This window comes from Staurois parvus, unplaced genomic scaffold (assembly GCF_062004578.1).
Source record: "Staurois parvus isolate SC_StPar_1 unplaced genomic scaffold, SC_StPar_1.0 ptg000166l, whole genome shotgun sequence".
Classification (NCBI taxonomy): domain Eukaryota; kingdom Metazoa; phylum Chordata; class Amphibia; order Anura; family Ranidae; genus Staurois; species Staurois parvus.
In genome coordinates, this window is record NW_028317962.1 from 7025601 (window position 1) to 7051147 (window position 25547).

At 40.4% G+C, this 25547-nt stretch overlaps 1 protein-coding gene across 1 annotated transcript in view; it reads left to right on the forward strand.

Moving 5' to 3' along the window:
* LOC149462827 (rab GTPase-activating protein 1-like) overlaps window positions 1-25547 on the forward strand; it is a gene marked incomplete at its 3' end in the record, with an annotated part of 162451 nt that overhangs the window by 121061 nt on the left and 15843 nt on the right. Inside the window, exons 10-12 of the mRNA XM_089676349.1 lie at window positions 1628-1794; window positions 5266-5404; window positions 6610-6703. Of these exons, the coding sequence (XP_089532475.1) occupies window positions 1628-1794; window positions 5266-5404; window positions 6610-6703 (400 nt within the window). The remainder of the gene's footprint in view (window positions 1-1627; window positions 1795-5265; window positions 5405-6609; window positions 6704-25547) is intronic.

Genomic DNA, 25547 nt, shown 5'->3' on the forward strand with positions numbered 1-25547 from the left:
GATCCTTGCTCTGTTTTTTTTCTCAACCTTTTTCCAGTCAAGGCACCCACAATAAAGTTTTGAACAATCTTGAGGCACCCTTTAAAAATATGGAGTCTCAAGGCACCTCATTCTAAAATGTAAAAAACTATTCTAATAGTTTTATCTAACGCAGCAACATCCACACATGGAGGACACCCAGTGTTAGAGTGAATTTCTTCTTCCAAAGTGAATACACTTTTGCACACTGATACTGAATAGTATTCCAATGTTTCCCTCCTAGTTTCTTTCTATCACTCAGCTAATTTTCCCCCATTACTGACAGAGAGGGGCAGGGGAGGGTCAAACAAGGATGCCGTGCAGGCGACCGACATCCTCCATATCAACTGATGGTGTCATTGGTTGTTAGGACACCGGCGGCTAGAAGGTTGTTGTGGTGCACAATGAAAACTATGGCTTTGTGTAACTAAAAGGTAGACTTGATCCCTCTGCTGGGTTGTATTAAATTTGTGGGCAGTTTTTAGGCATTTTGCCAAGACACCCCTTTAGAAGCGTCAAGGCACCCTGGTTGAAAAAGGCTGCTCTAGTATATGGCCTTAGCAGAGCGAATGAGAGTTTAAGTGTAACGTCAAAGTCTCCGTTTCAACAACTGTTTCAACATCTCATTTGAGAATTCAGTTATATTGTTTGTATATGCATATCACTGTTTCAGATGATAAATTTGTGTTTTTATTGGGATTTAATGTGGTAATTTAAAGTGAATCTAAACCAAAGAATAAAAATGTAACCTATTGCACATTGAAGCTTACTAGTGGCTGGGAGGTGGCTGTGTTCACTTTCTTTTTATTTTTTACTGCGTGATCCTGCCAGCAACACATTCCCTGTACTAGGGTGACATTATTCATTCACTGTACTGTATCTGTGGAGGAACAACATTGTCCCTAGGAAGGGAAGTGCACCCCATTCTTTGTAGTACATGGAAAATGTAGTAAATGGAACAGGACTTGTATCACTGGATTTCTGGCAGGATCAACAGGTATTTTTTTACCCCTATCGAACACATATAAAACTTTCAGTGGTGTGTTTAAAAGAGAAGTGTGGAATTGTTTTTTTTTACATTATACTTACAGGTCCGATGCAACATCTGTCCCCCCTGCCGGCTCTAAGTGTGAGGACTCGGCAATCACATGATTGCTAATCTCTGAGTTCCAACAGCCACTAAGAGCAGAGAGTGGTGACTGTCAGTCACCTCTGTTTGCTCTGCCCCTTATTCCCCCTTGCTTTCTGAAGCGCTGGGCTGTGGAGGGGGAAGGAGGTGCTGGCTCAGGCTCTCAGGTGAGCCAGGTGCCACTGCAGACTCTGGGGTGAATCCCGACTTTAAAGTCGGGATCTTTCCCCAGCTTTTACCGGATGAGTGATGTCAGCCGACAGCAGTCTTCAGTCCGCTGTCAACTGAAAACGGGTCACAGGAGTGCAGAACAAACCGCACTCCTATGATCCACAGGAAAAGTACAGCCAAAAGAGCTTGGGCTGTACTTCTCCCTTCACAGACCACGAGGGACCAATGGGAGACATTTACTGTATGAGTTGCCATACACCTTAAAGTGCACGATTCATGGTGGCTCCCTTTTTACACCCTTTCCCTCAGATAAACGAGTGTACATGACAGTTGCTGTAGACATGGTGGTAACGGAGGTGGTAGAGCCTGTCCGGTTCCTGCTGGAGACTGTGGTCCGGGTGTACCCCACAAACGAGCGATTCTGGTATTTCAGCCGCAAAACCTTCACAGAGACCTTCTATTTAAAGCTGAAACAGGTACGTGGAGCTTTAATAGTTCTTTCTCATCTTGTTGCATAGAGTCAGGCACATGGTTTCCTTTTTTTTTACCTTTGATGTGATCATGTCCTTCTTTTTACACAAACATTTCAAATAAGCACAGCTTGCAGCTTCAGATCAAGTGTTAATGTGGAGGGAATCTGCTTTCACATATCAAATGATCTGTAGGTTTGTTTTTGTACAAAGGTTCCCATTATTATTGGCAACCTGCTATCCAGCTCTTATGTTAACACTCACATAATAGGCAAGATCTCTTTCAAATGCTCAGTTTGTAGTATACATTGTGTAGAAAATATAATCAGGGTACTCGGGCTGTATCTGTGCGCTATTGCTATATATTAATAAAGAATAACAAGCTTTTGGTTTTGAAAAGGCTTAGAAAGAGTATTCAAAGGAATTTATATTTCTGCTAGTTAGTGTCCCCTGTTCTGAATGGCTTGATTGGGTCTCAAGGTAGAATTCCAGGCAAAAGCCTAACTAGTCCTTTAGATTGTAAGCTCCATGAACAGGGCCCTCCTATTCCTTCTGTACTGAAATGTATTTTGATTGTACTGTTGTACTATTTACTATTGTACAGCGCTGCGCAAACTGTTGGTGCTCTATAAATCCTATATAATAATAGTCTTAAAAATGCTCCCTTTCCCCTCCTAACACATATTCTGAGTAACCCATGTAAGAAAGATCTGTATACTTTAGGTCGATCCAGTCATGTGATCCAGCTCCCCGGTGTCAGTTAATGACGGTTGCAGAGGAGAGGAGGGAGCACTGACAATGGATGGGTCATAGAGCGGGTGACATCCCCACTCCCAGGCATGAAAATAGGAAAGCATACAGATTTTTTTCTTACAGATGTAAGGAGAGGGGGAGGATGTGGGTGTTTTTTTTTTTTTTTTGTTTTTTTTTGTAGAAATCATACTTACCTAGGTGGATGCAGCATCGATCCCCCACCGTCTCTAATACTGAGAAATAAACGATCAAAGACCACTGATCGCTAAGTTCTCAGTGCTCCGTGGACAGAGAGCTGTTGACTGTCGTCCATCCTCCCCGCTCCGGGATCACTGGACCACTGGGCAGTTAAGGGGCAGGAGCAACTGGCTCAGGCTCTTAGCAGATTGTTGAGAGGCTGAGCCAGGTTCCGGTCCAGGCTCCTAGGTGGATCCCGATCATATTGTCAGGATTTTTCCCCAGCCTGGACCAGCTCTGTGTTGTCAGCTGATAACGAGCTTCAGCCAGCTGTCGGCTAAACATGGGTCACAGGCGTGCAGAACAAACCGCAGTCCGAGCCACGCCGTGTGTGTTTGTGGATGCACACAGCCCGGCTCGGGAGCATGCCCTCATGGGTGCCCCTATAGTAAGGTGCTTGCTATGTGGGAGCAAAAGCAGAAGAGGAGGAGCTGAGAGTCCCGGCGGGGACCCTAGAATCAGGGCCGCTCTGTGCAATACCCTTGCACAGAGAAGGTAAGTATGACATGTTTATTATTTTAATTAAAAAAGAAAGGTTTGCTATCACTTTGATAAACACTTTTCAGAACAATTCTGTCAGCTGTTTGTAAACCGTATGTTTATATTTGTAAATCTGGCATACCTCTCTATTCTTGTTTTAGGCTTGTCTGTTTTCTTGGTTTCTAAGGGCTTATTCACATGGGTGGCCAGAGGGGCAGTAAAAGCAGGTGGTTGAGCCACAGCTTTACTTCCTTCTGATTGCCCATGTATACACAGTAGTACAGCTGCTTCGGGCTGTACCTATGCCACAGCCATGGCAAAACGGCGGCACTGCTGACTCAAGTGAATCGGGCCATTCTGCAACTGTACTTCCCTGTTCCTGGTTGCAACACGATGGGTCGGTATTTTGAGGGCTAAAACAGACAATGAAGAGCTAACATATTGCTTCCTAACTGCATGTCAAACATCTCTGAAATGTGGTCCAACACAGATCGCTTTTCAGAGGAGCACAAGCACTGCCACACATGTGAATCAATCCTTAGACACACTGTCACCTTGTCTAATCTATCCAAAATAAAAAAAAAAAGGTTTTGGCTTTAAAATAACTCAGTTCCACTTTCAGAAAATATAAACTTTTCTAGGAGTACATCAGACTTGGCATTTATGTACTGCTTATGGACTGTAACTTATGCAGTACATACAATCTGATTGTACAATCTCCTTTAGTTCTCTCATCAATTGTGTATTATTATTATTGGATACAAATTAAATGGGTTGCTCAGGGTGCTCCTTAGGGCTCACGCACATTAGTGCATTTGCCTGTAAAGCGTAAACGATCGTATTTTAGTGCCCAGGAGAGCCTGTTGCTGTGTACAGCCGCCCATAGACATGAATGGGTGAGGACAGCTGTACACAGATACTTAAATGGATGCATGCGCACAGACGTATTGTCTCGAACACAAACTATCTGCATTCAGGACATTACATCTGTGCGCATAAACCTCTTTATGAAGAGAGTTGCGAATAGCATACAGCCAGCTTCACCCATTCATGTCTGTGGGTGGCTGTACAAAGCACCAGGGGTCCTGGGCACTAAAATGATGTCATACATTGCATTTTGGTAATTCTAAAACCAACCACACACATTATAATCTAAATGTACAGTTTTCATGCATTCACTTTTGGACTTTGGAAAATGTAGTAGGCCCCTGCATCAGGAAATTATCAGTAAATCTAAAGGTGATTGTACAGTCAGATGGTAACGTGTATGGTCAGCTAAAATGGGATTTTGCAGAAATTGTATAACCACATTGTAAACTGTGTGGCTGACTTAATTTGTACTTTTAATGGCACAGCTTTCACTGACTTCCAATCACCTTCATCTAGGGCCTGCCTTGATGAAGGTGACAAATGGTTTTGTCTGTCTGCATAGGAGTTTAGCTGATCTGCATATTTTATTTATTTATTTATTTATTTCAGGTACTTATATAGTGCTGTCAATTTACGCAGCGCTTTACACATATATATTGTACATTCACATCAGTCCCTAACCCTCAAGGGGTGTACAATCTAAGGTCCCTAACTCAGATTCATACATACACATATTAGGGCAATTTAGACAGGATCCAATTAACCTACCAGCATGTCTTTGGAGTGTGGGAGGAAACTGGAGTACCCGGAGGAAACCCACGCAGGCACAGGGAGAACATGCATACTCCAGGCAGGTGGTGCCGTGGCTGGGATTCGAACCAATGACCCTAGTACTGCCAGGCGGAAGTGCTAACCATTTAGCCACTGTGCTGCCCCATGACAGCCCAACCAGCTGCAAAAACAAAACTGTCAGTCAGGTATACTTGCTGATCTAAACACATCTGACATTACGAACTATAAAAAAACATTGTTGAATCCAATGTTCTTATTATATACTTTTTTCACCAACTATTTGCTTTTTAAAAATGCATTTCATACTTTTTTTTTTTACACGCAATTTTCTCTGTATTTCTTTAGTCTGGGAGTAAAGGGGCTGGCGATGCAATCTATGAAGTTTTGAGCTTGCAGCGGCAGTCAGAAATCGCTGAGGCTCCTACCAGCCCAACAAGCACAAGTGGAGTTATGTCTCCACAGGAAGAGGAGGACCCAGAAGAAGGTAAGTGACTTTTTTGCTTTCTCCCATGGAAAGTATGCTATGGCTGATGATACACTTTATAGTCTGACTATACAATCTCCCTTAGCCCCAGTTAACACTGATGCAGTGCGGGTTTCGCAGCAATTCCTGTGCGTTTCCCGCACCGCATCACATGCGCACTCCGTTAATGGGAACTGTTGCGGGTATCTTTGTTAATGTGTTACTAAACCCAGGACCCTGTATTCACTATATCTGGTCTCCCACAGTGCACAGAACATGGAAGTATACTCATCAACAGTTAGAGCAGTCTTGTGACTTCTATCAGTATCCAGCCGAGCACAGGTTACAGATTATAGGAGTTTTAATTTTGCTCTAGGAGGATGCAGAACTCCTGACATCTGTCTGGACAGTCCTGATTGGCCCTGTGCTGATTACATGCACTCTCCCAAGAAAAAAAAAAAACCTTTCTAGCAATACACTCCAAATTCAGCATGTTAAGAGTGACTCCACACATATGTCTTATCAGGAGATAAGAGGGGGACACTGGAAGAACATTTTTACACCATGCAGAGGATTAACCCCTTAGGTTCTACAGTGAGTATAACAAGCACGCTTTACTGCATATACAGACTGATTTTACTGTTGTGGGTTTAGTAACACTTTAAGTTAATGTCACCCCAAAAACAATTTGCAAAGGGCAGTGCGAATGGTTGAATTGGATCGCATGAGCTTCGATTCCAGTGTGGCAAAAAAAGTTGCATGCACTTTTTTGTGCAGGTGAGGTGCAATTTGAGCCATACAAAATGAATGGGCTCAGATTGCAGTGCAAAGAATCGCATGTGATCTTTACAGGAATGCGGTACTATTCCTTTCTGAATCGCATGTGGTTTCCCGCACCACATCATTGTGAACCAGCTACTAGATCTACTAGTCACTGTGTGGTGCAAGAGCTATGCGAGTTCCCCGTGAGGGCATAAGGGCTCATTCACAAAGCTAACACATTAAGATAGGGGTCTGTATTTTGACAGGTGAACATTATTTTCAAGCCATTTTTTTAGAGAAAATTAGGTTGGAAAATTAGTCACATGGCTAAAAATAAAAATCTTTACCATAGTGTTAAAGCTTTGAAAATTGAGTCTTAAGTTTGTAAAGCTATGAGTTCCCTTGAACCATTTTAATAAAATAAATATGATAATATCTGTATAACATAATCATTTCTTTTGTAGAAAGTGACAGTGAACTCTGGAGTGGCTCCGGTGACGTTTCCAAAGAATGTCCAGAGAAGATATTGGGATGTTGGGGTCAGCTGCTTCTCAAATGGTCAGTTGGTTTTTTACTTTGGTTTCCCATAAGATTCATAATGCTCAATTTACAAAGCTTTAACACAAGGACAAGGATCTGTATTTTATCTAAGTGACAGTTATTTTCAAAACTCATTGGGCTCAGCTGAAAATAAATGTCACTTTTGGAAAATATATTCCTTATTCGTGGTGTGCAAGTGTGGTTTGTGGATTGAGCCTATGACAATATAGCTGTGTTTGAAGCTCAGGGTGATTGAGCTGTGTGACTGCGTGACCAAACTGTCTTCGTTAACCTTTACTGCCATTGCTGAACTTTTCTCCTGAAAATGCTGATCTCACTGTTTAAATCTTTTCTAAACCAGCAACCTAGAATAAGAATGCAAATATGAATAAGAATGCAAAATATTGAGTGATAATGATTTGTGGGGAAATTTGTCAGACACTGAAAACGATTTTGCGACTTTGCTCAGCGATGTGCGAATTTGCCTCTGTATTTCAAATTTCAGTGTTTTTGGTTTGATTATATTATTGAATTAAATTTATTATTATATTATTTTTTTATGATTATTTATTAAATTATAATTTATGATTTCGTGTTTCAAATTTTATCATCCCCGGGATGTGTACTAGACACTTGTTCGGACAGATTTCAGTGAGTTATTCCTAAAAATTACAGCCTACAATAAAAAACTACATATTTCCATGCAAAAAAATGGTACCGCTTTCAGCACAAAAAATCGGAAAGAATCATACCGCCGAGGAGGTTAACAGTAAATGCTATGTTCACCGGGAAGGTGGAATTATGCTTTAAAGTGATATTAACCTCCCTAGCGGTCTGATTATGTCCATATTTCTGTGCTCAAAGCGGTACATTTTTATGCATGGAAATATGTTTTTTTTTTTTTTTATTGTAGGCCTGTAATTTTTAGGAATAACTCACTGAAATCTGTCTGAACAAGAGTCTAGTAAACATTCCGGGTAGGATAAAACTTGAAACATGAAACCATAAATTATAATTTAATAAATAATCATAAAAAATAATAATATAAGATGGTTACGCTCGGAAGAGCAGGGCCCTCGAACCCCTCGTGTAGTGTATTGTTACTGTCTTGTCTCATGTTCTGTCCCCCTTGCTACTGTACAGCGCTGAGCATACCCTTTGGTGCTATATAAATACTGTATAATAATAATAATAATAAATTTAATTCAATATTATAATCAAACCAAAAACACTGAAATTTGAAATATAACGCCAAGTTTGCACATCACTGAGCAAAGTCGCAAAATCGTTTTCAGTGTCTGATGATGAATTTCCCCACGAATCATTATCACTCAATTCTGCAAGTGGTTCTAATTTACTATCGCTGTTCTCTAGTTGGTCTAAAACCGCTTTTGACCTAAAGGGACGCTTTTTGGACACCATGGACGTTTCTCGGTTTCCAGGCAGAAAGAACAGTACAAATGCAGGCAGGGCACAGGACAAAGCACTCGGGACAAAATGTATGTGAAATGGTTTGATACAGTAATGTTTTACTATGTGATTTTAGTGAATGTCACCTTTTGTCATTTTCAAATTTCCTGCCGTTCTGTCCCCCTGTACATCCCGACACTCGCAGGGAACGGAACCCAGATGACAGATGCCGGCATCCGCCTGATTACATTGCCAGGGACATCGCGGGAGCGCAGGACAAGGTAAGTGAAGAACAGATCCTGGAGCAGCGCCGCATGGTAAGCCCGAGTGTAGCTCGTGGTTACCTCTTGTGGTACTGAAACTTTACCCTGAGCTACACTCGGGAATACCGCCAGGGAGGTTAAAGCTTTGTTTAAAAAAAGAAAAAAAAAGTCATACTCAATAGAATTGCACAGGATGGCCCCGAACCTCCTCTCGGGTCCCCCACCGGTGCTTCTGGCTCCTCCCACTTGACTAGTGCCCCCAGTAGAAAGCTGCTTGCTATGGTGGGACTGGTACATGCTTGCTCCCGAGCCCAGCTCTATATGTCTGTGAAACACATAGAGCCTTGGCTCGGCCCCACCCTCCACCAATGAGGAGAGAGACAATCGGGACAGATGAGGCTCCTGTGCACATTGTGTGGGCTCAGGTGAGTATTGAGTTTGGGGGGAGCTGCACACAGAAGGTCTTTTACCTTCAATGCGTAAACAAACCTTCAGCCTCTAGGATACTTTCACACTGATCAGTAGCAAAAACGCATGTGCGTTTTTACCACAATTTTACCATGTTTTTGGTGCATTTTACACAGGACAAAATGCAATGCGGGTGTATTTTTTTATGCATTTTTTGCCACGTTTTCCATGCATTTAAATAAGAATGTGCATGGAAAACGGGTCAGTGTGAAGAGTTGGATAGGATTACATGGTCACACGTTTTGTTCTGCTTTTTTTAACGGAAAAGTGGAATAAAAATGGACCGGTGTGAAAGCAGCCTTACAACCACTTTAAGTAAATATCATCAATATGGTTGATTTCTTCCTTTTTCTTCTGCTACTGCATTCAAAGTAGGTATTTTATTTGGGAAGTGAATTAACACAACAGTACAAAACATCTTTGTTAATCACTGTGAGACTCAGCCTGCGGTGTGTGAAATGAAATCATATATTGAAGCATGTTAGCCGCTCTTTCACTTTGTCTTTTGATTAGATGTTAACTGAATACTAACCTCCCCTGCAGCACACTCTGACTAATACATTGTTTATCACACCTGCACAATTAGATTTCCCTCTCACTTGTCTCTGTTCAGCGGGGATTGTCATTGGTTCTGAAATAAACACTTATTATTACTTTATTAGTACCTCAGGAGTATGGTGTGTGCCTTCTAAATAAAACAATTGTGAGTATATTTTTGGAATTTCTCCTACGTTCTAAAGGTGGTGAATATAAAAAGAGCTAATTACATCATAGAAATTGACCGGGTAACAGCCAAGTAGCAATCCCCGAAACAGAAGGGCACAAACTGGGAGAGGGAGGAGCAGGACAGGGAGTCTAAAATATTAGAAATATCTTGCGAGCCAGAAAATGAACAAAAACTCCTTATTAATACACTCTAATGCTGGATCGCAAACCTCTAGCACATAACTACCAAATGTGATAAACCGCAAAAAATAAATCTATAGTGTTGCGCTCCCAATCCTTAAATCAATATTTTGTTATTTGAATATGATCTCTATAATAAAGATCACAATAATTAAGAATGATGTGTGTAAATAAACATAAATACTAATATTCTTAAACTTTGAATTGATACAAATAAATAATGTGCATGAAAAATGAATAATGACAATAAATCACTAAAAAATTATTTAAATAAATATAAAAAATAAAAAATAAAATATAAAGATAAAAATAAAGATAATGTCCCAAAAAGTGACTTTGTGCTGGAAAATCTTCAATCTAAAATAATTGTAAATCGGTGACTGCTTGTGAATCCTCCCTCCAGTGAAGATGTGCGCTCACCTCATGAGAAGCCTGCAATTAGGCTATAAAAGCTTGCGGTTCACCTCCTTTGGAACCTACTAGTTTAGAACTCCTGCTTGAAGATAGGATGAATCTCCTCTCCAGAGGGTGCAACTCCTCTATACTTTCATCTCCATGCGATTCTCCACATATAAAAAAGATCTCGACATGGTGCTTTATCTTTTATATAAGTATGCCTTTTATTTGCTTATGATATGGCACTCACATATAAAGTGTGCGGATAGTGGTAGCACAAATGCAATCCCAAACCGCCGCTGATTGTCGGAGCTGTGTACTCGTGGTCCGGCAAACAAACTGACTCCCTCCGAGTGACATTGCAGTCCCACCCCTACGCGTCAAATCCCCCTGATGAAGCCACGTGACCAGTGGCGTAACGCGTAGGGGTGGGACTGCAACGTCACTCGGAGGGAGTCAGTTTGTTTGCCGGACCACGAGTACACAGCTCCGACAATCAGCGGCGGTTTGGGATTGCATTTGTGCTACCACTATCCGCACACTTTATATGTGAGTGCCATATCATAAGCAAATAAAAGGCATACTTATATAAAAGATAAAGCACCATGTCGAGATCTTTTTTATATGTGGAGAATCGCATGGAGATGAAAGTATAGAGGAGTTGCACACTCTGGAGAGGAGATTCATCCTATCTTCAAGCAGGAGTTCCAAACAAGCAGGTTCCAAAGGAGGTGAACCGCAAGCTTTTATAGCCTAATTGCAGGCTTCTCATGAGGTGAGCGCACATCTTCACTGGAGGGAGGATTCACAAGCAGTCACCGATTTACAATTATTTTAGATTGAAGATTTTCCAGCACAAAGTCACTTTTTGGGACATTATCTTTATTTTTATCTTTATATTTTATTTTTTATATTTATTTAAATAATTTTTTAGTGATTTATTGTCATTATTCATTTTTCATGCACATTATTTATTTGTATCAATTCAAAGTTTAAGAATATTAGTATTTATGTTTATTTACACACATCATTCTTAATTATTGTGATCTTTATTATAGAGATCATATTCAAATAACAAAATATTGATTTAAGGATTGGGAGCGCAACACTATAGATTTATTTTTTGAGGACAGGGAGTCAGTTAGTCACACCAACAAAACCAAAATGATACCCTAATAATAAAATAATACAATATGGCAAAAACAAACAAAGTGACATAAATATATATATGTGATAAAAAATCAGTGGATTGATCCCTCTCTGGGGATCTCAATATTAAGTGACATAAAATATATATACGTGCCAATAAATCAGTGGATTGATCCTCTCTGGGATCTCAAGTGAAAAAGTGATCACACCTGGTATAAAAAACCAGGAACCAATACACCCACTATCCAAAATCGGATCATACACAAAATAAAATAGAACACAAATAAGCGTGAATCCCTAAATAGGGATCAATAAATTCATGCAAATGATGGTGAAAATGAGAATGTGAACCCCTAACAGGGATCAACAATATCATGCAGATTGTGACAAATAAAGGCTAAATTAAGCAAAAAGTAAATAGTAACATAAAATAGATCCATAAATGTGGGATCAATTAAATACAATAGTGCCAAAAAACACACATACAAAAAGTATATTTATGAGCAGACACATCAAAATAAAAAAATAAGTGAACATATAATAGTCTGTAAACATAAAAAAAAACCAAAAATGAAAAAATAAAAAAAACTTAAAATAACCAAGTCCAAATAGGTGCATATGCACCAAAAACTTTCCAATTACTCCTAAGTGCAGGTGATATTGTGGATGTGCATCACCACCGATGGAAATAATCCGTATGTGGCTAAAATTCCCCCTCACCTCCTTGATGCGACCCTCAAAGGGCCAAAACGCTTATGTTATTTGAAGCCAGGAATCTTCACTGGTAATGGACACCTGCTCAGGTAGATGATATCCCCTCACTAGGAACAGCCAGGTCCCCTCCAGTATAAAGCAGCCAGCCACCAACTCACAGATAGGATAAAGATAAAAAGAAACCCCCCATAGTGTAAATCCATTTTAATAGGGACTCTCAAATACAGCACCGCCAAATGCCAACTCACATTTAGTAAGATTATAACAAGCTTTTCAAAAGACCTCATGCTAAAGGTGTACTTGCATGGGAGCTCATTGGGTGCAGCAAGATGGCGTCCGCGCCAGAAGTACGTCACCACACTCGCATCCTACGCGTTACATCACGCTGTCACGTGACTTTTTCGTCATACTGCTGCAAATGTACTGACATGGAATGTGCTGATAGAAATCGTGAGCATTGAGATGTCTTTATTAGTCTCCTGCTGCTCATTCATTGTCCATTCAGGAGCCTGGGATGGAGAGAGGACATTACTATTATTTTTAAAGGTACTTATATAACGCTGTCAATTTACGCAGCACTTTACATATTTATTGTACATTCACATTCGTCCCTAACCCTCAAGGGCCGCACAATCTAAGGCCCCTAACTTACATTCATACACATACTAGGGCCAATTTAGACAGGAGCCAATTCACCTACCAGCATGTCTTTGGAGTGTGGGAGGAAACCAGAGTACCCAGAGGAAACCCACGCAAGCACAGGGAGAGTGTGCAAACTGCAGGCAGGTGGTGCCATGGTTGGGATTAGAACCATCGACCCTAGTACTGCCAGGCGGAAGTGCTAGCCATTTAGCCACTGTGCTGCCCAGGACATCGCTGTGTCCCTTCTATAGTCTGCAACCATAACTAAGAAAGTGATGTCATCCTCCTAGCTCTGCTGTCTGGTACGGCTTTGTAAACCTCTAAACTGGAAAGTTAGAAATATGGCAGGTGAAACACTTTTGTATAGATGTTTGTCTGAAGTTCACCTAGTAATAGTCTACAATTGGGGTTTTACATGTTCTCTTAATGTGGAAATGTAAACACATAACACATACATACACCTATAATGGATGTATCATTTTCCATGGGTGCAAACTGTTTGTTTTATCTGTTCATTACTGGAATAATACATTCACTCTTTCAGTCTCCTCCTCAACACTTCTGAAAAGCTATCTAGTGGGGTTAGCTTTTCAGAGGGGCATCAAGGGCTGCTGCACGTGTGAATGAGCCCTAAAAGTAGAACTATGGGAAAAAATAAAAAATTACATGTAGATTGAGATATAATGGCTTCTGTGCCTAAATGACCATTTGAACCCTTGCTCCAGGCTGGGACACCCCAGCTGAATACATCTTGTGTTGACAGGCCACACTTAGAGTGGTACTTTGGTCTTTCAGGGGCTGGTTGAGCCTCATTCTGTATTGGATAGCCAAGGCTCAAATCCCTGGGCTGTCTTTAGCAGGCCATTCTTCCCAGCAGTTTTGGCATTCATAGGGGGTGGGATAAACTAAATAGCACAGCCATGGATGCTTAAATTGGTACTAAAGGCACGTTTTTTTTTTTACCTTAATGCATTCTATGCATTAAGGTAAAAAACATTTGGCAAGCAGCTCCTTCCCCCTATACTTATTGGAGCCCCTTCTTGATCCAGCAATGTGCACAAGAGCAGAGGCTTTCTCTGCTTTCTCTCTTCCCATTGGCTTAGGCACAGCAGTGGGAGCCGTTGACTCTCTCTGCTGTCAATCACACCCATTGAGGAGGGAGCTAGGTTGGGGTTGAGAGACACTTATAGACACACAGAGCCAGCTCAAGAGCGAACATGCACAGGTGTCCTCATAGCAAGCTGCTTGCTATGGGGGCACTTAGTGGGAGGAGGGGCCAGGAGCGCCGGTGGGGGACCCCAGAAGAGGAGGAATGAGGCTGCTCTGCTCAAATCCAGTGCACAGAGCAGGTAAGTATGACATGTTTGTAATTAAAAAAAAAATTAAAACTGAGCCTTTAGAACCACGGTCAGCTTTTATTCATGTGGCCTAAATAAAAACACTGTTGCTGTAAATGCTACTACTGTAGCTGGCCCTGTTCATCTAACTACACCTTGTCCACAGGGTGACAATGCTCTGTGATTTCATTGCACAGCAAACAACATTGTCATCCTTTTTTAACACCTTCCTGAAACTGTACACAAAAATGCAGCCTTACTGAAGTGGGCCTTCTTCCGTGGAGTCTCATATGTGCGTACATTGTACATATGTTTTGTTCTGGGATCATGCTGCGCAGTGCACTCTGAGCACAAAGACCAGGCTCTCAGCAAGAGTTCTGAACGATTGACAACCCGGTTTCCCGATTACCTGATCATGGTGATAGCCTCTGATTGGCTATCACAGCGATCATTCACTGCACAGCCCACCCCTCTGTGTTTTCTCCTCTGAATGGAGATTGCAAAACATGTATCTTTTAGGCTAGGTTCACATCTGTGCGGGTGGTGTCGCTGCGGATCTGCACAGAGAAATGTGGACCCGCGGGCAGATGCCATTAATTCTAATGGCATGCTGCCCGCACTGGAAAACGCAACCGTACTGGGAACTGAGGTTCCCATGCGGGCTGTGTTTTCGGAAGAAGTGCAGGGACTTCTTCCCTGCCTGTCACGGGGCATGAGAGTCCATTCAAATGGCCCGCATGGCCGCATGTATATGTGAACAGGGACTTACTCTTTGCTAGAGGAAAAAAGTAAACAAACAAAAGTGTGTGTTTAAAAAAGAAAAAAAAAAAAGACGCTAGGTCAGGGGTTGATCTAGGTCATTGTTATGGTTAAGTTTAGGGTCAGAATCAAATGTTGGAAAAAATTGTATTTTTTTTTTTTTTTAATTATTGTCAGTGTCAATGTGTTTTCGGTAGAATAAAAAAAAAAACATTATGCCACCATAGTTTCAGGACCGTACTACGGGTCAGGTGCAGGAGAATGTATTCTGGGTTGTTCTTTGGTGGTAGGTTATGGTAATAGCAACAAATATACAGGTAAATGTAAATAAATAAATGTAAATATATATATATATATATATATATATATATATATATATATCAATCATATCTAGCACTGTACTCCATAAGGACTGTTCACGTATTTCTATCATGCATTATTGCTCTGAATGCTGACATTGTTTGTCCATACCATACGACATATGTACTGGTACCTTTTTATAGTATACTGTTGTTCATTTATTTATATATATATATATATATATATATATATATATATATATATATATATATATATATATATATATATATATATATATATATATATATAATTTTTTTTTTTTTTTTGCTATTTTGAGAAATAAAACAAAAAAATCATTATCATTTACTACCATATGAAAGCCCAATTTGTCCTGAAAAAACAAGGTATAATCCACCTGGGTATATTTAATAGTTGTGATATGTACAGTTTTACAAACACATGCCAAACTTGTAAAATTGTGTTCAGGTGTCGGGATTTGTGTTACCTTGGTCATGAAAGGGTTATGGTAGTGGAATGGGGGGGGGGGGTGGCGGTGTAAGTGGAATGGTAGGATCCACATGTATTTAAACTATTTTATGGGGGGGAAGACTAAAAAAAAAGACCAAAAACCTAAAAAAAATAGCTTTTTATTGGCACGGATGAAAGCAAACAAGAACCCGAAAGTGTTAGTCCCAGCATTGTTTATTGCCCTCATTGCTGCGGTCAGTGCTGCTCTGTGTGAGCTCCAGCAGTCAGCCCCTGCTTGTCCTATGACAGTGCAGAGGCTGACTCCCAGGGCTCACCCTGCACATTTTATACTGGCAGCTGCTTTTACTGTTAGAAAACGCTTATATGACTGCCCTCCTCAGTGTTGTGCCAGCAGCAGGTATAGTGGAGGCAGGTGCCCTCTCTTATCACTGTACTGGGCAGTCATATAAACTTTTTGAGATATGATGGCAAAAACATTATGGAAAGCAAATGACAGCTGCTTGGGTGCCAGCTCTGAGTCTGGTGGGGCTGTGGACATCACATGGCCAATTTAAGTTTAGAGATTCTTTTTTTTTCGGTTTAAAGTTCTAGGATGTTGTTCTGTCAAAGAAGGTACTGCGTTGAAATGCGTTCTACCCTTTGACTATCATTCCGCTTTGTTTGATGCTTTTATAATTTTGCCAGTGCAATTAGCTGACAAATTTCAGAGCCTAGGACGTTATTTATTAAAACTAATGAGCTTGTTACACCTTCACTCCTCTTTTCTGGAAATATGAAAGGATCGTGCGTGGCCCTGTGCTGTACAGGTAGGACAATAAAGAGGTATACAGGAAGAGCAATTAAAATGTTCTGCAGTTCAGCTTTTTGTTACACTTTATCAGTGGCAGAGTAATCAAAGCAGGCACTTACTTTTTTAGGATAGTTTTTTTTTTCTTTTAAATTCATATTTCCCTGAGTGCTAACTCACACAACAGTGATTGCGTTTTTACAGTGCTGCAGTTTTTGTTTTTATTTGATGCATTGATTTGTGCCCATGTTTCTGGGCTTAAAGTGAAAATTAAGTCCAGATAGATCACTTCAGGCTTGCCCCTTTTGCAGATATACAGTGGGGCAAAAAAGTATTTAGTCAGCCACCAATTGTGCAAGTTCTCCCACTTAAAAAGATGAGAGGGGCCTGTAATTGGCATCATAGGTAGACCTCAACTATGAGAGACAAAATGAGAAAAAAAATCCAGACAATCACATTGGCTGATTTGGAAAGAATTTATTTGCAAATTATGGTGGAAAATAAGTATTTGGTCAATATCAAAAGTTCATCTCAATACTTTGTTATATATCCTTTGTTGGCAATGACAGAGGTCAAACGTTTCCTGTAAGTCTTCACAAGGTTGGCACACACTGTTGCTGGTATGTTGGCCCATTCCTCCATGCAGATCTCCTCTAGAGCAGTGATGTTTTGGGGCTGTTGCTGGGCAACACAGACTTTCAACTCCCTCCAAAGGTTTTCTATGGGGTTGAGATCTGGAGACTGGCTAGGCCACTCCAGGACCTTGAAATGCTTCTTACGAAGCCACTCCTTCGTTGCCCGGACAGTATGTTTGGGATCGTTGTCATGTTGGAAGACCCAGCCACGTTTCATCTTCAATGCCCTTGCTGATGTAAGGAGGTTTGCACTCAAAATCTCACGATACATGGCCCCATTCATTCTGTCCTCTACATGGATCAGTCGTCCTGGTCCCTTTGCGGAGAAACGGCCCCAAAGCATGATGTTGCCACCCCCATTCTTCACAGTAGGTATGGTGTTCTTTGGATGCAACTCAGCATTCTCTCTCCTCCAAACACGACGAGTTGTGTTTCTACCAAACAGTTCTATTTTGGTTTCATCTGACCATATGACATTCTCCCAATCCTCTTCTGGATCATCCAAATGCTCTCTAGCAAACTTCAGGCGGGCCCGGAGATGTACTGGCTTAAGCAGGGGGACACGTCTGGCACTGCAGGATCTGAGTCCCTGGCGGCGTAGTGTGTTACTGATGGTAGCCTTTGTTACGTTGGTGCCAGCTCTCTGCAGGTCATTCACTAGGTCCCCCCGTGTGGTCCTGGGATTTTTGCTCACCGTTCTTGTGATCATTTTGACCCCACGGGGTGAGATCTTGCGTGGAGCCCCAGATCGAGGGAGATTATCAGTGGTCTTGTATGTCTTCCATTTTCATATTAATGCTCCCACAGTTGATTTGTTCACACCAAGCTGCTTGCCTATTGCAGATTCAGTCTTCCCAGCCTGGTGCAGGTCTACAATTTTGTTTCTGGTGTCCTTCGACAGCTCTTTGATCTTCACCATAGTGGAGTTTGGAGTGTGACTGTTTGAGGTTGTGGACAGGTGTCTTTTATACTGATAACAAGTTCAAACAGGTGCCATTGATACAGGTAATGAGTGTAGGACAGAGGAGCCTCTTAAAGAAGAAGGTACAGGTCTGTGAGAGCCAGAAATCTTGCTTTTTTGTAGGTGACCAAATACTTATTTTCCACCATAATTTGCAAATAAATTCTTTCCAAATCAGCCAGTGTGATTGTCTGGATTTTTTTTCTAATTTTGTCTCTCATGGTTGAGGTCTACCTATGATGCCAATTACAGACCTCTCTCATCTTTTTAAGTGTGAGAACTTGCACAATTGGTGGCTGACTAAATACTTTTTTGCCCCACTGTATGTAGCTATGTAGAACATTCAAAATAAGTGCCTATACTATTTAAAATCCAGTAGTGCACTGTCTCACCCTGCTTTGTACATGCTCAGTGCCTCTAAATTCTTGGCTCTATGCCTAAAATCAGAGCCACTAGCAGGGGTGGCTAACCTGTGGCTCTCCAGCTGTTGTGGAACTACATTTCCCATGAGGCATTGCAAAGATGGGAAGTTACTGACTTGCAGAGGCATGATGGAACTTGTAGTCCTGCAGCAGCTGGAGAGCCGCAGGTTGGTCACCCCTGCGAGGTTGATCAACTGACAGCTTTAGAGGCAGTTTTGTGTTCCTTTCCTGCACCGCGTTCAAAATGTATTGCAATTGTGATCTGCAGATGGTGTCAATAATAAGTTAATGACTCCTTAAACTCAGATTACAAATGTAGTGGGTTTGCCTGTACCAGATCGCATGGTACAGAACTACCATATAATATGGTTGCAGTGAGTTTTCAAAAGTTGTGCATGCACTACTTTTTGGTGCGGTGCGGTGCGATTTCAGCCCATTCAGACCAAATGCGCAGAACTGCATGTGACTCGCACAGGAATGAACAGCATGGTCCTGTGAAATTCCCAGTGTTAACTGGTCCTTAACCACTTGCCTACTGGGCACTTATACCCCCTTCCTTACCAGGCCAATTTTAAGCTTTCAGCACTGTCGGACTTTGACAATTGCACGGTCATGCAAGATTGTACCCATATGAAATTTTTATAATTTTTTCTCACAAATAGAGCTTTCTTTTGGTGATATTTAATTGCCGCTGGGCGCTTTACTTTTTGCGCTATAAACAAAAAAAGTGAAAAATTTCATAATAGAATTTTTTTCAAATTTTTTGCAAACAGGTAATTTTTCTCCTTCACTGATGTGCTTTGATGAGGCAGCACTGATGGGCACTGATAGGCAGCACTGATGGGCACTGATAGGCGGCACTGATGGGTGGCACTGATAGGCAGCACTGATGGGCACTGATAGGCAGTACTAATGAGGTGGCACGGATAGGCTGCACTGATAGGCAGCACTAATGAGGTGGCACGGATAGGCGGCACTGATAGGTGGCACTGACTGGCATTACTGCTAGGCATTGACTGGCACAACCGCTGGGCACTGACTGGTGGCACTGACTGGCAGCACTGCATTGGTGGGCACAGGTGGGTGGCACTGGTGGGCAGGCACAGGTGGGTGACACTGCTGGGCACAGGTGGGTGCACTGCTCGGTGACACTGCTGGGCACTGGTGGGTGGCACCGCTGGGCACAGGTGGGTGCACTGCTGGGTACAAGTATAAAAGGGGTTGTGAGCGCTATGAAAACAGACAAAGCAGCCACAGCATCAAAAAGGATACCAAAGAACCTTACAGACCATATAACATAAAAGATGCGGCGCTATAGCATAAATAAAATGTCCAAAATATCAATATGGTGATTGAGTGATTGATGTGATGATACAAACATTATATCACAAATAAAATGACATGCGGTGCAAAACCAGTCCTTGTGACAGTTATTTTCTTTCAAAGTGCTGCTTCCATGCAGTGAACGTGAAAAGGATAAGGCTGTGCACTCACCAGATGCACAGTGTAACTGCGCATTTAGAGATATATTATCTCCACTAGATCCACAAACAGCTTCAAGAGATCAGGTCAGGCCAGATATTCCTCCACCCGTTGGATGTTGCTAGTACTCCACGGTCTCTCTCTTGGGTGGCTCTATAGGTGATAAGTGACTCACCAAGGGCCACAAAGAAAGGAGACCAATAGCATGATACCGTTTTAAAAGATATTTATTATATATGCAGTATGGTAAGGTGAGGAAAACAAACAATCACTGACCATGAGGTGAATAAGCAGATGGCCGCCGGGACCTCCGTGGTGCCGGCGGCAGAGAAATAGTGACGCTGTAGCTCCTACCCTGACGCGTTTCGTGCTAACCGCACATCATCAAAGGGGATAAGCTTCAGCGTCTGCTCCTGACTGTATCCATTAAATATCGTAAATGGCGCATGCGCATTACGAACGCGCCATTTTCCATAGGAAATATGTCTCCATATCGGGCGCCATTTTGCCGGAGACCGGCCCGATCTAACATGTGCGGGCGCCATTTTTAAGACCACAGGTGTGTGTCACTAGGTCACCAGGGAAACCGAATATATAAATATGAAATGCTAAGAATTGTCATTAAAAACACCCAAATGAGCAGTGCCAGAACTCAATCCATAATAAGGTCCACACCTGAGAATGGGATTGGCAAATATCGTCAGAACGGACCACTGCGCATGTGCAGGATAATGCTGGGATATATATAGGGAACTGTTAATTCCTTATCCCCATATAAAATCGTAATAAAATCTGATGATACCCGTGACACATACTTTACAATAAGATGAATACAATCCAAACATAGGTATAAATAAACTCATGAATATAAATAAAAACAATAATATCTGCAAAACACATATTATAATCCAAATAATGATATACATGTATTGTCCCTAAATGGTAAATACAAAATATCACCACTATACATTCGATATCATAAAAACACATAAATCTTAAAATTCTAAAAATCGCAATGACCAAAAACTACATCAATATATATATTTATGTATAGGTATTTTTCAACATGATTAAACCACTTGGGGCAAATATATAAAAAATATATAAAAATTTTTTTTATTATTTAAAAAGGGCACAAAGATAAAATATAAAAGCATGTGAGTCCGTGTAAGTTACATATGGAAACCGATAAAGGTAAAGATAGGGAATAAAACCTGAAATCGAAAACGTGATTCAGAAGTTTCAGCTGTTGTCTATAAAACAGTTGATATCTATATCAACATTTAATCCTCGGGGATACATAGACCCCATCTCAAATATCCACTTAGTTTCTAATTGAGAAACAGCCCTTTTCTTATTAGTACCTCTCCAATGATGATGTACAACATCTATGGCTGTAAATTTAAGTGACGATGGGTCTCTATTATGGCAAAGCCTATAATGTTTTGAAAGAGAGTGTTCTTTAAATCCACGTTTTATATTATATACGTGCTCGCGTAAACGATCTCGCAATCTCCTAGTAGTGCGACCTATGTATTGTTTAGAACACGGACATTGGAGTAAGTATACAACGTATCTGGTATTACATGATATAAAGCTCTTAATATCGTATTGTTTGTTAGTGGAAGTAGAAATAAATTGATCAATTTTTCTCTTTCTATGGTCGCTACAGGTACAGATAACACATTTATTACATGGAAAGAAACCCACTAAGCCATTAAAAAACTGAATCTTGGGGGGAGGGTCAATTACATTAGGCGCTATTCTGTCTCTCAAAGGAATAGCTCTTCTGAATGTGATTTCAGGTCTTTGTGGTAAAATTTTTACAAGTGTTTGATCTGCCATAAGAATTTTCCAATTATTCCTAATGATTTTTGTAACACTTTTATATTGGGATGAAAAGGTTGTTACAAAAGGACATGCTTTAGTAGATTTATGTCCCGTGTTATTACCAAGCATCGTGTCCCTGTCCATATTGGCAACTGATGTTAAAGTGCTTGAAAGTGAGGATTCATCATAACCTTTTTCGATGAATCTCTCCTTTAGTATATCAGCTTGAGCAAAATATGTCTCAAGATCTGTGCAATTGCGACGGATCCTCAAAAACTGGCCTTTAGGGACATTTGACAACCATGCTGGATGGTGGCAACTATTGACTGGAATATATCCATTACGGTCCGTTTGCTTGAAGAAGGATTTAGTACTAATGGTCCCTTCATAATTCATTGACGTAAGATCCAAAAAATTAATACTCACTGTACTATATTCGTATGTCAATGTAATATTTTTTGTATTATTATTCAAAGTAATAAAAAAGTTTATAAGTGCCTGTTCATCCCCTTTCCAGATCAATAAAATGTCATCAATATACCTTTTATAAAAATACAATTCAGGCCAATCACGAGAATAAATAATGTCCTCCTCCCACCTGGCCATAAACAGATTGGCCAGGCTGGGAGCGAACTTAGCTCCCATCGCTACACCAGTAGTTTGCAGATAAAATTTACCATCAAACCAAAAGTAATTTTTGGTCATTGCGAACTGTAAAAGGTCCATAATAAAAACTTTCTGTGAGGCAGGCATTTCATTCAGATCGTTCAAATAAAATTCAACCGCTTCTATGCCGTCTTCATGTTTGATATTCGTATATAATGACGTAACGTCCGCCGTCACTAAAAATGTAGAAGGCTCTATAGATAAATTCTTGATGTCCTGAAGGACCTGCTTAGTGTCCCTAAGGTAGGAAGGAGTTTTAATGACTAAGGGCTGTAAAAAATAATCTATATACTGCCCTACCTTCGAACATAAAGAGCCTATTCCACTGATAATCGGTCGACCTGGAGGGTGAGTGGGATTTTTATGTACTTTGGGAAGTATATACATAATAGGCAATCTCGGACTAATAGGGCACAGAAAGTCTCTCTCTTTTTTATTAAGAATATGGTCATCATAACCTTGTTTGATGAGAGATTTAAGAGATTTTTTGTACTGTTTAAGAGGGTCATTTTTTAACGGATGGTATGTATTTCTATCACTCAGTATATTGTATACCTCCTGTATGTAATCTTTTTTGTTCAATATTACTACACCTCCACCCTTATCAGCCGGACGTATGACTAGATCCTTCTTCTTCAAAAGGGAATTCATAGCCATTCTGGTATTATCATATTTATAATTGTCCTTAATTTTAATTGCAGCAAGATCCTTCAATACCATATCTTTAAATACATTCACATAATTCTGAGACTGTGGGGGAGGATTAAATAATGAAGCATTCCTAAGGCCTGAATTAAATGTCCCTTTGGAACAGTTACGTTCCATGGGATTATTCATAAAATATTTTTTAAGAGAAATCTGCCTCACAAATTTTTGAACGTCGATATAGGTTTGGAATTTGTTAAGTTTATTTTCAGGTGCAAATTTCAAACCCCTATCAAGTAAATTCAATTCTTGAGGTGATAATATAACATTACTCAGATTAAAAATCCCTTTCCCTTTTACATTTTCCGCTTTTTTGGGTTTGTTGACCCTCTTGCCTCCTCTTTTTCCTCTGGTTGGATACTTCTTTTGCGGACCCTGTCCTCTTCTAAAAAATGGACTGGTGTGTAGTTATTATCCCTCCACCCATTCTGGTGATAATAAGAATCATTAGGGGGAGGTTGCCTATAATTAGTATTTCCATACTGTTGACCCTGGGGTCTATAGCCTGAGTTCCTCCAATTATTATTGGATCTCTGTGGTGTTCTATCATTATTCCTTGGTTGGAAATTCTGTGCATTGGGTCTATAATGATTATTAGTTTGATTCTGGTACGGTCTATTCTGGGAATCACGTGTATTTTTGTTAGAGCCCTTATAGTTTCTGTTCTCATACCCTCGTTTGGGGTACCATTCATGGTCCCTATACCCAATATTCTCATCAGGAAAAGGGTAGAGAGGTGTGTATCTATTATGAGTAGGTATGTTGTACCCTTGATTATAATGAGGCCTTTTGGGTGTTCTATATTGGCCTTGTTGTGAGAAAGGTTGGTTAATCCTATGCGGTTTAGGAGTTTGTGGAGGAACAGCATCACTATGCTGTGGAGCATTAGGTGGTTCCTCTTTTTTAATTTGCCATTTGAATACTTGGTGAAATTTAATTCCACTGGGCTGGATTTATTGAAATTTTTGGTTCTGAGGAAAAAGAAAAAACTAACTTATCTTGACATAGAGATTAATAAAATACGAGAAAAATTATTACCATATAAAGATAAGGAAGAGTATAAGACTGAATCTAACAAACTTAAAACATTTATGGACAATTTAGATAGAGAACAAAAAATTAAGAAACGCAAGAAATATGCAAGAGACCACAAGGACTACTCTGAGAATCAAGTATTCAAATGGCAAATTAAAAAAGAGGAACCACCTAATGCTCCACAGCATAGTGATGCTGTTCCTCCACAAACTCCTAAACCGCATAGGATTAACCAACCTTTCTCACAACAAGGCCAATATAGAACACCCAAAAGGCCTCATTATAATCAAGGGTACAACATACCTACTCATAATAGATACACACCTCTCTACCCTTTTCCTGATGAGAATATTGGGTATAGGGACCATGAATGGTACCCCAAACGAGGGTATGAGAACAGAAACTATAAGGGCTCTAACAAAAATACACGTGATTCCCAGAATAGACCGTACCAGAATCAAACTAATAATCATTATAGACCCAATGCACAGAATTTCCAACCAAGGAATAATGATAGAACACCACAGAGATCCAATAATAATTGGAGGAACTCAGGCTATAGACCCCAGGGTCAACAGTATGGAAATACTAATTATAGGCAACCTCCCCCTAATGATTCTTATTATCACCAGAATGGGTGGAGGGATAATAACTACACACCAGTCCATTTTTTAGAAGAGGACAGGGTCAGCAAAAGAAGTATCCAACCAGAGGAAAAAGAGGAGGCAAGAGGGTCAACAAACCCAAAAAAGCGGAAAATGTAAAAGGGAAAGGGATTTTTAATCTGAGTAATGTTATATTATCACCTCAAGAATTGAATTTACTTGATAGGGGTTTGAAATTTGCACCTGAAAATAAACTTAACAAATTCCAAACCTATATCGACGTTCAAAAATTTGTGAGGCAGATTTCTCTTAAAAAATATTTTATGAATAATCCCATGGAACGTAACTGTTCCAAAGGGACATTTAATTCAGGCCTTAGGAATGCTTCATTATTTAATCCTCCCCCACAGTCTCAGAATTATGTGAATGTATTTAAAGATATGGTATTGAAGGATCTTGCTGCAATTAAAATTAAGGACAATTATAAATATGATAATACCAGAATGGCTATGAATTCCCTTTTGAAGAAGAAGGATCTAGTCATACGTCCGGCTGATAAGGGTGGAGGTGTAGTAATATTGAACAAAAAAGATTACATACAGGAGGTATACAATATACTGAGTGATAGAAATACATACCATCCGTTAAAAAATGACCCTCTTAAACAGTACAAAAAATCTCTTAAATCTCTCATCAAACAAGGTTATGATGACCATATTCTTAATAAAAAAGAGAGAGACTTTCTGTGCCCTATTAGTCCGAGATTGCCTATTATGTATATACTTCCCAAAGTACATAAAAATCCCACTCACCCTCCAGGTCGACCGATTATCAGTGGAATAGGCTCTTTATGTTCGAAGGTAGGGCAGTATATAGATTATTTTTTACAGCCCTTAGTCAT